This window comes from Eurosta solidaginis, chromosome 5 (assembly GCF_040869045.1).
Source record: "Eurosta solidaginis isolate ZX-2024a chromosome 5, ASM4086904v1, whole genome shotgun sequence".
NCBI classification, from domain to species: Eukaryota; Metazoa; Arthropoda; class Insecta; order Diptera; family Tephritidae; genus Eurosta; species Eurosta solidaginis.
In genome coordinates, this window is record NC_090323.1 from 269,584,479 (window position 1) to 269,600,142 (window position 15,664).

General features: G+C 31.2%; 1 protein-coding gene across 4 annotated transcripts in view; it reads right to left on the reverse strand.

Annotated features, from left to right (window-relative positions):
• Window positions 1–2,082: 2,082 nt before the first annotated feature.
• Window positions 2,083–15,664, reverse strand: part of Pdk1 (Phosphoinositide-dependent kinase 1) — an 84,967-nt gene continuing 71,385 nt past the window's right edge. For all 4 annotated transcript variants that reach the window (XM_067790480.1, XM_067790479.1, XM_067790483.1 and 1 more), the window contains exons 5-6: window positions 15,263–15,537; window positions 2,083–8,580 (exon numbers count right to left, since the gene is read on the reverse strand). In XM_067790480.1, coding sequence (XP_067646581.1) covers window positions 8,278–8,580; window positions 15,263–15,537 — 578 coding nt within the window. In that variant the 3' untranslated portion in view covers window positions 2,083–8,277. The remainder of the gene's footprint in view (window positions 8,581–15,262; window positions 15,538–15,664) is intronic.

The following is a 15,664-nucleotide window of genomic DNA, read 5'->3' on the forward strand; positions in this document are numbered from 1 at the left end:
ACGCAAAAATTCATATTTTTCTGAAGGTTTTTGGTATGTTGAGTCTGAATTTCGGTTGTAGTTTTCGAGATATATGTACCTCAAAATTGCGAAAATCAAGTCTGTCTAATATATACATATATTACCTTGTTTATTTGTTTATTCCTTTCGTGGTAAACCAATATTTAACTGAAAACACCGGTTTAGTCTTGGACAGACAGATTACTTTCGGAACTCGGGATTTTGTAATAGTGCTTTCAAGAAAAACCGGTTTCTTTGTAATGTTGGGCACGTATATCTCGGGACATTTAAAAAAGCAAGCAAAATTTCGTTGTTAGAATTTTTTTGATTTTATATTGTTATTTTATTTCGATTTCGCGCATAATTTTTTACCTAATTTATATCAGGCTGACAAATTTAGAAAAAAGTTCCGACCCAGATATCAAGCTATCATAATTTTCCAAATTCGTTCTGGTTTTCAAAATATTCATATTGAATAGAGAAAAACATGCGGTATCCAGATCATAAAAAAACTATCAATAATTTCAAAATGTTTATTTTCCTTTTTTATTATTATTTTTTCCTTATAAAACAGCTTTCGAGGCTCGATTTGCAGGCATCAATCGAAGCCTGTAATGATTTTTTGTCGCACTTTCTGAGCATTGCTTTAAGTATCCAAGAAAGGCTCAAGAAATGCTTATGGACTTAAATTTATGGTTGCAACACGGATCTCGGAAAGAATTTGATAAGGAAAATTAATAATAGTAAAGTAAAATACAAATTTTCAAATAAAAATACTTTAAGTTTGGTTTAGAAGAAGATAAAAAAAGAATAATAAATAATTGTGTTCCTCATTCGATAACTTGACTAAATTTTGAGACAGCTTATGAACATTTGGTATGCGTGTTATTTGGCTTCCATTCGAAGAAATCTGATGGTAAAACGCCCATTTTTTCTAAATAGAACCTTTTTGAAAACTTCAAAAACGTGATTTTGAGCACAGTACGACATCGCCTAGTTTTCGATCTAAAATTTTTTTTAACGTTTCAGGGATAACTTGTAAATATGCGCTTCCCTTCTAGCGGCCAAATATTTGTGGTGAAATTGAGCAAATCCATAGCTAACGACGCTCACTCCTTATATATAATAGACTCTTAAAAATAAATGACGTAATTATTACATTTCATTAAAAAAGGAATTTATTTTCTATCATGTTGCGTTGCTTAGAGTTGTTTAGTTCCCGAACGAACTAGTACAATTGGAGGGCTCAGGTTACTGAGCGAACGAACTATTTCCTTCAATGCAGACTAATGTAGTTCAGTGAAATGCATTGCTTTCTAAGTACTCTGAACCACACACACACACACACACAAAGAACGAGAATGACACTGAAACCGGTTTGTCTCCAAGCCAAGTTTGACATATGATAACGGAAAATCGACACTGTCAAAAATCTACAACACAAAATTAATGAAGCAAATCGTTGACCCTTGCACGTTTTACATTCTTGCACTTTTACACTCGACCCTGTAGAAGTGTGCAAATTTTCAAGAAACACAAGGAACACAAAACAGTACAGCTCATTTTATTAGTCTACAAGATGAACAAATTAATTACATCAAAATAATTCGTCAAAATTAGACGGCAACTGATTTGCAGGGCAATCATCCACTCCGCCAATGCTTAACATGGCAGAAAATTTCCCTTTTTAGCAATTTTGGAATGCTCCTTTTCATGAAACGAACACACATTTAGCTTGCAATGGAACACGAAAATGTGAGAAGGCAATAAAAATGTGTATTTTTTTTGTGGCAATATATTTGAGTCGGAGATTCATCTAGAATCAAATTTCAAATCAATCTACAGCATAAACGTCGAAGCCATTTAGTCTTCAACCGAAAATTAAGCGAAGTGACGGTATCATTAAGAAATAACTCAACACATGCTGTAAAGACATTAAGTCTACGTCAAACATATCAAAATGCAATCCACAAGAAATTCAACCCAGCCAATTAAATTGAGCCGAATCAGCGTAAAAAGCTTTGGTGTCTTTAATCCAATTATTTTCCGCTGTTTACTAATTTCCCAATTAACTAAAAAACGTTGTTTTGTTTTTATGTAAATTTACAGTCGATTTTTATTTTAATCAGTAATTTTTATAGTAAATTTATTTGGGTTTATTTTTTTTTATTTTAATTATTTTATTTCTTGTGAATTTTGCTTTCAACTTTCTTTTTGAATAATTTAACTTAAAACTAATATATTTTTTTACTTTTTCATTTTTTGTTTTCAAATAATTTTCGCATAAATTCACCTTAAATTTAAATAATAATTAGAATAGTGATATATAAATTAATTCATTAAAGTAACATAAATTAATTACAAATACAAATATATATATATATATATATATATGTATATAATTCATCTATAAGCATTAATGTAATTAAATAAAAGAAATTAATTATTCGCGCTTAAATGTTTTTTGTTGTTGTGTTTTTGTTTGAGCTCCAATAAATGTAAATATGTTTTTTTAATTTTGTTTTTTAATGCGGTTTCACTTCAAATTGCATAACGCCCCTATTGTGATTGGCGATCCGCAATCGAATCGACTGTTTGGCGATGGAGCCTTTTACATTACTTTCTGCTAAATTGAAACAGATTTCTAGACTTTTACAGCGGTCGCTATTCGCAATAAGGGATGTACATATGCATGTATAAAATAAAATGTGAATGATGACAAACGAGAAAGAACAGATCAATGCTTTGCTGTTTTTGTTTAGTGCTCTAATTAGTTATTTATGTATATGCTTGAAAATATTAATAATAAAAAATAAGAATTAAAATATAGTAAGAAAAAAATATACAACAAAAAGCGTTGAGAAAACAGTACAGACAAAATTTACAATGGTTTTATGAAGCAAAATGTATACAAAATTATTGCTTGCTTTTTTAGCATCAATTAAATTTCACATTTCACTATAAACTAAAGATTAATAATTTTTGTTTTACGGTGGCAGCATTACGCTTAATTCATTTATAAATCAGATTCGCAAAAAAATCATACAAATATACATAAATGTATAAATCTATATAGGCGTACTTTGTTGTTGCAAGCGAGCTGCAGCAGTACACTATTTCTACATACATACAATTTTGCATTCGTTACAGACAAATAAAAAAGGTTTAAAAACAAGCGAAATAAATTTTACAGTGAAATTTGTATTACTTTTTTTCCAAAACGCTTGAATAACGTAATTGGTTTATAGAGCGAAAAAAAAATTAGAACAATTAGGAAAGATTTTTTAAAGCAAAAATCGTAAGCCTTTTTGTTTTTGTTTTCATTAAACAAGTTATTTGCGCTAGTTAAAATTAAGTGTGGCGAAATAATTTTCAATATTTTTAATTTTTTTTTGTAGTGAGAAGTGCACCGTTTAGCGTTTAGCTTAATTTTATAAACATAACAAAATTGATTTATTTTTAATATATTTTTAATGCTTAGATCAGAAAAGCTTTTATAAAGCGGCAACCAAACTGAGTTTTGTAATTTAGCTAGTTTTAAACAAATATTTCAAACAAAATTTTGTAGAAACTCAACCAAAAATAAATGCGCTATTTATTTATAAATTTTAATTTTTCTTGTTATATAATGTAAATGTTTTTTTGTTACTTTTCTAAATTTTTTTCTTAAAAAAATATTTTTTTGTTTCAAACTATTAAAAACAAAATTTTTTGTTACAAATTATTTATATTTTGCTTTTAGCGTCGTACACATCATGTTTTTAATTTTTTTTTACTAGTATTATAATTTTTTTTATTTTATTAGTTTTTTTTTTTTTGTTTTTAATTATTGTATAAAAAATAGAATATTCTTATTTTTTTTTTTTTTGTAAATTTAAGTGAACTAAGAAAACTTAACAAAAATATTGTTTTGAATTTGCAATACAAAAAAGGAAATATTTATGTTTATGTATATTGAACTTTTCGATTTTTTAATGGTATCTCAGTAGCTTTTGTGTTGTTTTTTTTTTATTTAGTCAAATTTTGTTCTACAATTTAGTTTGGTTCTTTCTTGTTGTTGCTGTTGTTTTTGTTATTGTTTAACTGTATCCTGGTTTCTTTTGTTTGCATAACTTTTCAAAATCAAGGTTTGTTTGGTTTTGTTGTGGCTTTTGTCTACAATTACAGTTTCAAGTCTTATGCGTTGCTTTATTAGGGCAAAAGTACATAGAGTTAGAAAACAAGTAAACAAAAAAATAAAACAAGAAACGAAAATGAAAACTAAAACATTCTACAATGTACCCTTGAAACTAAACATTTCATTTCGTAGCGCTGTGTAGCTACATGCGTAACAATCGTAATACACGACGAACCCATAACTGGTAGCATGGGTTTCAAGAGTAGCTCAGACATCTAAGGGTTGAAAAGATTTGTAGCATTTAACTAAAAAAAAAAACAAAAATTGTAATCAAAATAAGCAGAACAAAACTTTGAACTAAAGTTTGAACACGGCGGCGGCGTGGGTGTGTATGTGTGTGTCGATGTAGGAGATGTCAATATGGATGTAGCGGCGGATAGAGAATATCCCAGAGCGATGGGAATGCTAAAAACTTGCTTTCAAGGATATTTTTTTGCAGTAAATAAAAAAAATATATAGAACTTTAAGTTTCCGATTTCAAAAAACTTAAATTTTAATTAAAATTTAGATATTATTTTTTTTTATATATTTTCGAAATTAACTACTTGTCATAAACTTAAAAACAAAAAAACTTTTGGCAATGCCGAAACTTGAAAAATTTGAAGTCAATTTTCTAGAAGTAGAAGTAGGCTTTACTTTCAACAATTACTGCAATGTAATTAAAACTGCAATGCAATTTACTGCAAAAAGGGCACCATTAAACATCATACTTGACATCCCCGCAACCCCGTTAATGTGTCTGTTGGTGTGCGTGCGTGTCGCAGCAACAATAGCATTGCGCATGTGCAACTAGTCAGCAAATAGTGGCGTTCAAACAGTGATTGCATACAAACAAAAAGAAATTTAAATTAAATAAAAAAATAACAATTTACAGCTTACAGCTATGAACACACTACATTTTGCAACGCTTAAAATTCATTCTAACCGCATACAAATATTTTTACTCTTCTGCTACTTTTCCTTTTTTAGTTTAGTTTACTTCGTAAATTATTACGTAATTTAGCTAAATGTTGTTTGTATGCATTAACACTAAATATAAACGCCACAAAAGATTTTACTGCCTACAGCACTCACGCGCAGCTGAATTTGCGAGTGCATCGCCGCTGCGCCACGTACGCGCATGCGCACAACTTGTTTGTTATATGTAACTTGTTTACTGTTACTTCTGTTTCAAATTTTTCATGTTTAACGCTTTTTTACAATTAGTACTAGCATTCTTTTTTTTTAATTTTGTTTTAACATACAAACTTTTGCTTCATTTCTCTTATCATTCGTCTGCAAGTTTCATACTTTCGAATTTTCAAATGTCGCCATTTCAAAACCCTTATCATTTACAGTAGAATACTTCAGTGCAATATGGGCACTGCACAATGATGCAGCACAGCAAAAATTTCAACTTTAACTGCACCACGGGCTATGGGCACTTTGCAGTTTCAAGCGAAATTGGTCGATACTGCAATTTGATTTGCATTATCATGCATATTTAAAAACGCTATAAAATATTTCGCTTACTACTTACTAAAAACAATAAGTAAAAGCAAAACATGGCTAATAATGCAATTTCATTTACATTACTTTCTTACTGATAATGTACTTTCGTTTACATTACTTCCTTACTGACAATAAAAGTTCAAATAAATTACGACTGTTAACGCAATACAACTTGTATAGATAATATTTTTTTAGCATGGATTAAATACAGCAAATGCAATTAAAATTGCATTATCATTGATTTTTACTGTAATTTTTTTCTACAAACAATGAACTTGCTTATGAATTGTATATAGTATAGGTAGTTGAAATTAAATTGCAGTAGAGTCGTTATTGTTTTCAGTAACGCAATAACGTTTTACTGCGTTGTGCCCACGTGTTTTATCTTAGATGGGCAGCTTGCACTAACATTCAAAATCCATTAAACAAATGTGAACGCAATCGCACCTCTACTTGCATTTCATTGTAAACTCAATTTTACTACAGCGCGTTCAAAAAATGAATTTAAATGAGTTTGAACGAAAAATGCTGTAAATTAGAAAAGTAATGCAAGTGAACTTGGAATTGCAATTCAATTTTTTTAAACAGATTTTAATGGTAATGCAATTTGCACATTGATACTTTAAAATGGGTCAAATTCTATGGCGTCCAAAAATAGGTTTCAGCAACGTTCTAACCGCAAGCTGAGCTTATGTGAAATTTATTAATGCATAAGCCTTTAGTAATGCAAAGCACTACACGTTCGTTTTTTGTTTAAGCCCTATGATATAATGCAAGAAATGAATGGGAAAAGGTATATTTTGAAACCATCAATGCTAGTGAGAACTAGAGGCTTGTTTGTATTTGCAATTCCCTTTCCATTAAACGAAAAATTATGTTAAACACAAGTCAAAGTTAATTTGCTTTTAAACCGCTGACCACACTTTTAAATTTTCCCCATCTTACAAATTACATATGCTGCAGCACATATGTACGTTTGTGTATATGTAATTACTGTGCGCCTGTAATCAATATTTAAATGTATGCAATTGTTGCATGAATAATTGGGATAATTATATAGTGTTTCTTGTTGCAATTAGCATAACTCATTAACTACTCTATATGCTGCTGGTCTTTTTTCTGTATATAAGTATTTATACAAATAATTATAATATTTTGCTTTCATTTACGCCTTGCGGTTTATTTTTTTGCAACTTGTTGTATGCTTATGTTTGTTTTTATGTATTTAGTATGCATGTATATAGAGTATAATAATAGTATATAGCAATTATATATATATACGTTATTTAGGTATTACTTTAAACTTTAGTATTTATAAGACGCGCTGCATTAACACACTTTGTATTTGCTTGTCCCTTAACTTTGCCCGCTTTATCTTGTGTAGCCATATTCTTGCGCTTTCCTTGTCTACTTGTTGCAGCGTTAAGAATTCTTTCTTCCTATTTCTTGTTTTTTTTTTATAATTTACATTATATTTTACATAAACCTGCACGCTACCCCTATGTAGTGTAACTGTATGCCTGCTCTGCTGGTGTATAATTCATTTAATTGCGACTAACTACAAAATATTCACATTACATTTTTGTTGTTTTTTTTCTATTATATTATATGCATGTATATATATGCATTTCTTTTGCTCATATACTAGTATACATATATACTTGTAAGTTGTATGAATGCTTGCTGACCTTTAACTTTCTTAAATTTATGTATATGTATGTATGTATTATATAATATACTATTTGCATGCAATAATTAAGTAGTTTTAGTATCTGTTGTAAAGTTAGCATTTTTTTTTTTGTTTATTTAGTTATGTTCTTTTAATATTTTTGTTACTGCTTTTGAATATATATAATAATATAATTCGATTTACAACAAATTCAACTCCAGCGCGCTTTTTTATTTTTGTATGTATGTTTGTAATTTTAATTACGTTACGCCTTCACTTATTGATTTATTAATTTATCTGATCTAATGCAAATTGATACAATTGATTTAACTCCAATTCCTGTAAATAATTATTTACTCTTGTTGTTGTATGTTATCTTTATATATGTATATTAGTTGCATTTGCTACTATATATGTATGTATGTATAGATTTTTGTTTGCTTGTATTTGCACACTTAAACGCTAAAATATTGTTTTCTAACTTTCGCTATACTTGCTTTGCCATTTCATTATACAATTATGTATGTTTATGCTATATACTACACGTTTTCTTACTGCTCTTCCTATTCCTGCTCCCTACAGTTGTATGTATTATACATTAATTTAGTTACTAGCATTATTTAATTAATAATTATTTTATATATTTGATGATTTGAACTAAATTTGTTCTAAACATTTTTTTTAAATAAGATGTGAACACAACAATAATGCGTACTCTGCTGCACCTGCTTCCTTCATTTCAGCCCTTTTCCTTCATGTTCCCTTCAGCTTCCCTAAACTCCTTTAGCTTCAGCTGCTCATTAATTCACGTCCTACATTTTGCTGTTTGGCTTTAGCCCTTTTGACTGCAGTCTTTGCCAAGGTTTATTCGCTTTTGTATGTTTTTATAAAATTTTAGTTGCGTTTTTAACAGGTAAATGATGTCTGTTTGGCGTTTCATTCAATTTGACGCCGTTTTCGTCGTTCGTCCTGTTGCAGCGGCGATAGCTGCCGACAACATCTTGCCGCTGCTACTACTGCCGCCAGAGTTACTGCTGCCATTGGTTGAGTGCGTCGGTGAATTCGTACGATGTGAAGTTTTCGGCGAGGTACCCGTCAATGTTTTTGACGTCGTTGTTGTTGTACCCGGCGCCGCTGCTGCGCTGTCGCTGTGTGGGTATGTAAGTTTGCGCATTCGTTCAATAGCATCCACCCATTCGAGTGAATAGCCGTCAGGATCGTCCAAGTAATATGTTCGATTCGGCTGAAAAAGAACAAAGAAAGTCAGTATATTTATTTTTGTTTTAAATTCAAAAAAAGTTGCAATATACATATGAATGAGTCGCATTTCGTTACAATATGTGACCCGGTCTATGAAAAGGTGGCTTATGACTCAAAAAAGAAATTGCGAGAAACAGCTGTTAACGATAAACAATGCATTTCTTCAGTTTCTTAGTAGTAGTAATTTTTTTTGAGTCATAAACTACCTTATCATAGACCGGATCACATATACATACATATCTTTAATTAGCTCATCGATCGATGATGTCTAAGCTTACATTCAGGAAGTATTCATACTAATCAAGTGCGCCTAAAAGTATGCAGTATTTAATTCCATGGCACGCACCCTACCAGAAGTTAAAATTAATTCCTTATTTTGCATTCATATTACAGTGCAAATTACGTTGTTTCGTTCAAATTAGAATGAGCATTCATCTTAGAAATATTTGAAATTTTTCTTAACCACGACCCCGAAATACACAAACTGACGGTAGGTACTTGCAAATCCAAATGCATATGGAATATTTTAATACTTAAAACGAGCCATGAAAATATGTAAAAGTCTACATTCACTAACTCATTGCATTTTATAGCTCATGCATAAATATAGCTAGGCACCCGTGTTTCCTATAACTCAACCCCTCGAAGCTCATGTTGGCCCCTGATATCTACGAAAAATGCACGCGCGTGTCAGCATCAGAGTTTACGACCGGCCATCAGCACATAAAGTGCGATCATAAAATTTGTCATTGCAGCTATTTGCACACAAAACTCATTACAGTAAAATAATATATGTATGTATTCTAAAAATATATAGATGTGTATGTATGTACATACATAAGTAAGTTTATGATTATATTAAGTCATAAAGTAGAATGCAAATAACTATACGCCTACATATGTATGTATGTATATGGCGATCGTTCCTTGGTTATAAAAATATATACAAATTTCATAAATAAATATATAGCACGTACGATACACGCCCACTTTTAGCGCTACTTCTAAACGTCTACGTTGTTGCTATGTAATCACTGACAGCATTGCTACACATGTAATCTAACTATCAAGCTATACAAGTGCGGTGGCGCCGAACCCGAGGATCAGTTGAAATTTAATATATTGTGTTGAACGTTGCGCATGCCAACAAAAAAATCGCCGCCATATCAACCCGCTCACCCCACTAACCAGAACAACAACACCGTGTTCTTGCTGCGTGCACGAGCGGCAGATTTTCAACACTCATTGGGGAAGCGTGGGTTGAAGAGGGCTCCTCTTACTTTGTTGGCCATGAAATATGCGTCATTTCCATCGTCCGTCAGCCAGTAAAATAGAAATATTCGCGGAAGATTTAATATGCGTTTGTTTTTGGCAAATTTTCAAATATGTTTGCGAATTTATGTTTAAAAAGTAAAATTTAAAATTTGCACATATGCGAGTTATAAATAGATACAGATGGTTGGTGGAAATATACACCCCTGCTACATGCATGTGTTTGTACATATGTGTGCATTCTAAATTCACGGTTTACACAATTTAGCTGTTTTCTTGTTTACTATGTTTACGTTTGCAACCTCGGCGAATTCATTGTCAGGTGTCGATTTGCAAAAATATTGTGTAAGACACATTTTAGTAAAAAAAAAGTATGATTTAGAGTGTGTAGAAAAAAGGGAAAATATCGTTATTGTACTCGAAGCTTATGTTGAGTAGTTCATGGAACAACACTTTTATTTTTGGTTTTTTTTTTAAATACTTTTTTAATTCTTTGGTCTTGAGGATCTCTATGTTTATTTTTAATGTCCTTTTGAGCTCTGAAGCTGTTTTTCTAGTTTTGTGTGCTAAACTAGTTATACAGCCTTAAAGTATGCTCCCCGGTTTAACAAAATATTGAAAGGCGCCTATGGGAACAAAAACGGAAAGTATGAAGGGACATTAGAACAAATTAAAGAGCTTCTCATTTCGAAAATAGTGTTTCACCATTTTTAAAAAAGATATCAAATAACCAAGCTATAATTACAAACAACTTAGACGGTATTTGCATGGAAGAAATTATTTTCTTTGCAATTTCTATTAGTTTTGAGCATATGAATGACATAAAACCAATTGAAACAATTAAAAATAATTGCTAGTAAAAAATTATAAAACCTGCAGTTCAACTCAAAATCGGTTAAAAAAAAGTATGTGAAAAAATTTCAGTTTTTTTTTTTTTTTGCAAATTAGCCTTGCACACTAATGCAGTTACATACCTACGTAATCACTTGTGGCGATAACGTGACATTTACAAAAAAGTTGGCGTTTAACGCGCATAATTTACAATTAAAGGCGTCTGAGCGGTATATGATATATTTATTATTTTCTCCAACTCTTGCTTATGACAAAACAACTAAATATTACAATTTGCTAAACAACAACAAAAATGCTAAGTCAATATTTTTCATATAATTATGCATATTGAATTTATTTTTCGTATTTAATTTATTTAGCAACATTTTTGTTTATTATTGTTGTGAATTCTTACGTTATGTAATGCTAAATTGCACTTTGGAATTGAAAACAAATATAAATTACCAAAATTAAAAACAAGAAAAAATAAAAAAAAAGCAATTGTTTAAAAAAAAACGAATTTGCTTAAGTTAAAAACTTGTGCCACTTACGCTCTACTACTCCATTTCATACATCTTTTAGGGCATTCTTCGAGAAATAATAGGGGGACTCATGAAAGCATATAAACTTATAAGGTGTAAAATTATATCCATTTACACACGCGGTTATATGAACGCACCTAGTAATACTCTTGATAAACTTGATTGTTTATCAGCTGTATTATTGCAAAACAAATTTTTTTGATTGTTATACAAATTAAAAAATGCCAAGATTAAGTTAAAAATCAAAACTAAAACGCCTTTACTTGCTCATGTTGGAGATTTCTGATGAAAATGCCTGCTGTAATGTCTGCAAGGTTGCATTCCTTTGAGTTTACCGCGTTTACACAATGAAATGTGCGCGTAAATTTATATAAATTGTGTAAATGATTTTTCATACAAAATTTGACAGCTCGTTTACGCACTAGATAAATGTATACGTTTACACACTTTATAAGGCATTTATATGGTTACATGAGTCCCCCTAACATAATTTCTATTATTATTAGCCGTGTTTTTTTACATATATACGTTTACGTTTGCGCGTAAAAAAAACGCCTATCCCCGCTTAGATAATGCTTAGGAGACCCATCTAGCGGTATTGGTTAAATAACTAGCTACAGAACAGGGTGTACCTAAAATCGGAGACACAAACCTCTGGTGGCCATAATGTATAACATATACATAGCTGAATCGGTTGTGATGAATAGTGGATACACACCATTTTTAGAAGTGATACATAGAATTAGTTTAATAATTTGGGAAAAATTTAATAGAAACAGCTGTCGCCTTGTCCGTCCTGATGTCACGTTGTTTAAATTTTTCCCAAATTATTAAATAAATTATAAAATTAAAAAATTGCTTCAAATAAATGTTTTCATACATTTAAAAAAACAAAAAAAAAAAGCAATACGGGCAATCCCCGATTAGAATCATACAAACAGACAAAATTGGTTAATTCGTTGTAGTTCTATAAATAGAACAAAAACAGCAACAAAACCAAAGTTTCTTTGAAAACCGCCGTACCAAGCATAGCTTGAACACATAATTGCATACGAAGTATGCAATGTATAAAAGATTAAAATATGCAAAAAGAAGGCAATTGGGAAAAACTTTACAACAACTAAGGCATGACGTAGCTAAATGTGTTTGTAACCATTTCAACTATCGTAGGAGTGCGGGTTCGACTCCCACTCCCGGGAGAAAAGGTTTTGAAGAGATTTACAAGGTATAATCGAAACAGCTGTCGCCTTGTCCGTGCTGATGTCACGTTGTTTAAATTTTTCCCAAATTATTAAATAAATTATAAAATTAACAAATTGCTTCAAATAAATGTTTTCATACATTTAAAAAAAAAAAAACAAACAAAACAAAAAAAAAAACAAACAAAACAAAAAAAAAAGCAATACGGGCAATCCCCGATTAGAAACATACATAGAATTAGTGCTTGAGGTGAAACATAGGCACATATTTCAGTTATATCTGAGAAATTTAGCATAAAATTAGGCGCAGCAATTTCAGAGGAGTATTTCAAGTTTGACGCTTAGCAGCCCATATAAAGTTTAAGCGTAAACGTTTATAGATGTAAAAAAACACAGCTATTCTCAGAGTATAAAGAAATTACTATTGCACACCTTTACACAATGAAATAATCGTCCTAAAGACGGTACATGCCAATAATGTAATTACAAAAACGAATGATATAAAAGCTCACGTAAAAGCTTTTTATAAGATGAAAGCTCTATGTATATGTTTATGTAATGATTTCGAATTTTAAATAATTTTACATTCACGAAGTATTTAAACTCAAGATACTACGATAGTTTAATTGTGCAAGTTTAACCGAAGGTTAACCAAGATAGAAGTTTGAAGCTAAAGGGGTAAAAGAAGCTTTGTTTAATATTAGCACCAAATTTAGTTTAAATTCACAAAGAAATACTCGGTCTGTATAGACCGTACATTTTGCATTTTTTGAAAGCTTTTAAAAGTGCAACATAGTAAGTACTTTACCCAATCAATGCAAAGTTTTGACGACGACGTAATTTCCCAAATAGAAAAAAACCTTTATGTAGTACGTGTAGTATGCGCAATGACGTCATTACCCAGCTAGTGAATTGTATGAAAAATAATTAAAAATAGTGAACCCAAAAAGGCAATTTTGGGAAGTAAACCAAGTAGTGAGTAACCAAATCGTTGTGATTGATTTCTATGGAACGAGATGAAGACTGGCACGTGTAACAACACACGTGGGAGTAACTATAGTCGAATTGGTATAATATAATTTTTTTTACTATTTTGTTAAGCACACTGCTAGGACCAATGAACTCAAAGTAATAGTTATACCCAACAAAAGCTAACAAAAATAAATGTGGGAGATTAAAAGTTGAAAGGATTAAAAAAAGAAGTGAAAGAAAGAATTAAAAACAAAAACAAAACCTCTGACAACTGGAATGAGGGTATTGACATGCGGCCGGTAAACGATTATGTTTTGCGAATAACAATGTAAAATTGTTGCTGTTAGTCATCAGCAAAACGTTACAAATACAAACGAGTTTTAACGTAAAAAACCAAAAAGGTTGAGAACTAAAGTTTTACAAGTTCAATAAACCGCATAAAGCGTACAAAAACAACAAACACTAGCCATTTCCGTAGCCTCAAGACCGTTTTTTGACCTGTCTTACTATTTAGAATTCCCTCTATTTATCATAAAGCCTAAGCGCTTTTTTAGGCTAATTTTATACCCTATACTATATGGCGATCGTGGTCGTGCATATGTAATGAAAGAGGTTTACAGCAAAATTCTAATGAAAACATTTCGTAAATTGTCAATTTTTCTAGCTCAACAATATCTGCGTGACTTTATTTTAGATTACAAAGTTTAACAGGTGTGTTTTCGGCGATCCACCCACTTTTTTATGTAATATCTTTAAATTTTTTTGGGGAATTGCAAAATATGCGCTGTTATGTTGGGCTATTCTTCGTTATCTGTCTGATTTATTTTCTATTGTGTGCGCGTTGACATTTGTGGGACCATTTCACAATAACAAAGATTATCGAAAATAAATATGTTGCAGGGACGAAAAATCGTATGAAGCAAGCTTAAATTCTAGTAGGTCACATTCACCACTTACCACAGCAGAATTTGTTAAACTCCCACTGTCTGTATTTGTTATTTACCAATTATTTGTACACTTTTTATTCAGCTAATGTGTTCAGAATTTGAACTTTTACTCACTAAAACCCCAATCAGTGTATTTCTGTGCTTAAATTATGTTAAAAATTGTGTTAAAAGTTTTTGGTGTGGTGAGAGTGATCTACTAGAATTTTGTTACGCTCCGCTGCTTTCCACCGAAGTTTGCGCCTGCAACATCTTTAATTTCGATAATCTTTGACAATAATTAATGTGCCATGGCGCCAGTTTGCTTTTATTGTGTACGCTTGCAGCGACTCGGGTACAATTAAGATGCTTTGTATATGCCCAGTGTTACGCTGCGCAATCGGTCACATTTATACATATAAAGATAAGCTAAATTTAGCATACAAAATATTTGTAAAAGCGAATGCATTTTTTTTTTTGTTTTTTTTTTTGCTTGGCTGAACTCCCGAGTCAACAAAAAAAAAGTAATCCGACTTTAAATACAAAACAAATAAAGCAAAAATCATATTTGAAAAATAAATATCAATTTTGTGAGCATCACATTTGAAAGCGCTTATCATTTGCATGAACTTTTTCATTTGAAATGTAATAAAAACATCCGTTCACTGGCGCCATCCAGTGTGTTTCAATATTGGAAAAACGAATTTGTTCCGAATTCGGCTATGATTCAGATTTAGAATGTATAATCTAGCTCACAAAAGTAATTTAACTTGGCTACCGTGTCGAAAGTGCCCTAACTCGATTTTGAAGTGAAGCTTAGAATTAAAGGAGGCAAGCAAAATCTTATCGAACTAAAAAAAAAGCCTTTGAACTGCGAAATGCGATTCAAGTAAGTTAAGCTTGAATGTTATACTTAAGACACTTACCGTATGCACAAAAAATATTTTAAAATTCTTCGGTTCAACACGTAATTCGGCGCTCCACGGTATTTCACCTTTCTTCACCATTTGTACAGGATCGATGTAGATCAACCGTGGACCCGTTGTTAGCAGTAACAATCGTTTGCGTGCGAATAGGCCTTTACGTTTGTTAATATATCCCTTTTTCAATATGACTTCATTATCAGCGAAGGCGTGCCACTTGTCAGACTTTTGTTGCTCCAAACGTTTTTGCTTCTCAGAATCTGATAGGTCGTAAATATCTGCAAAGTGATATAATGCAAATTAGTATTCCATTGTATGGTTATAACACACAGGGATCAATACGGAATAATCACAGTTTGGTGGCAAAGTAGGCACTTGGCATCATTGTCGAAAAAATACCTTTTT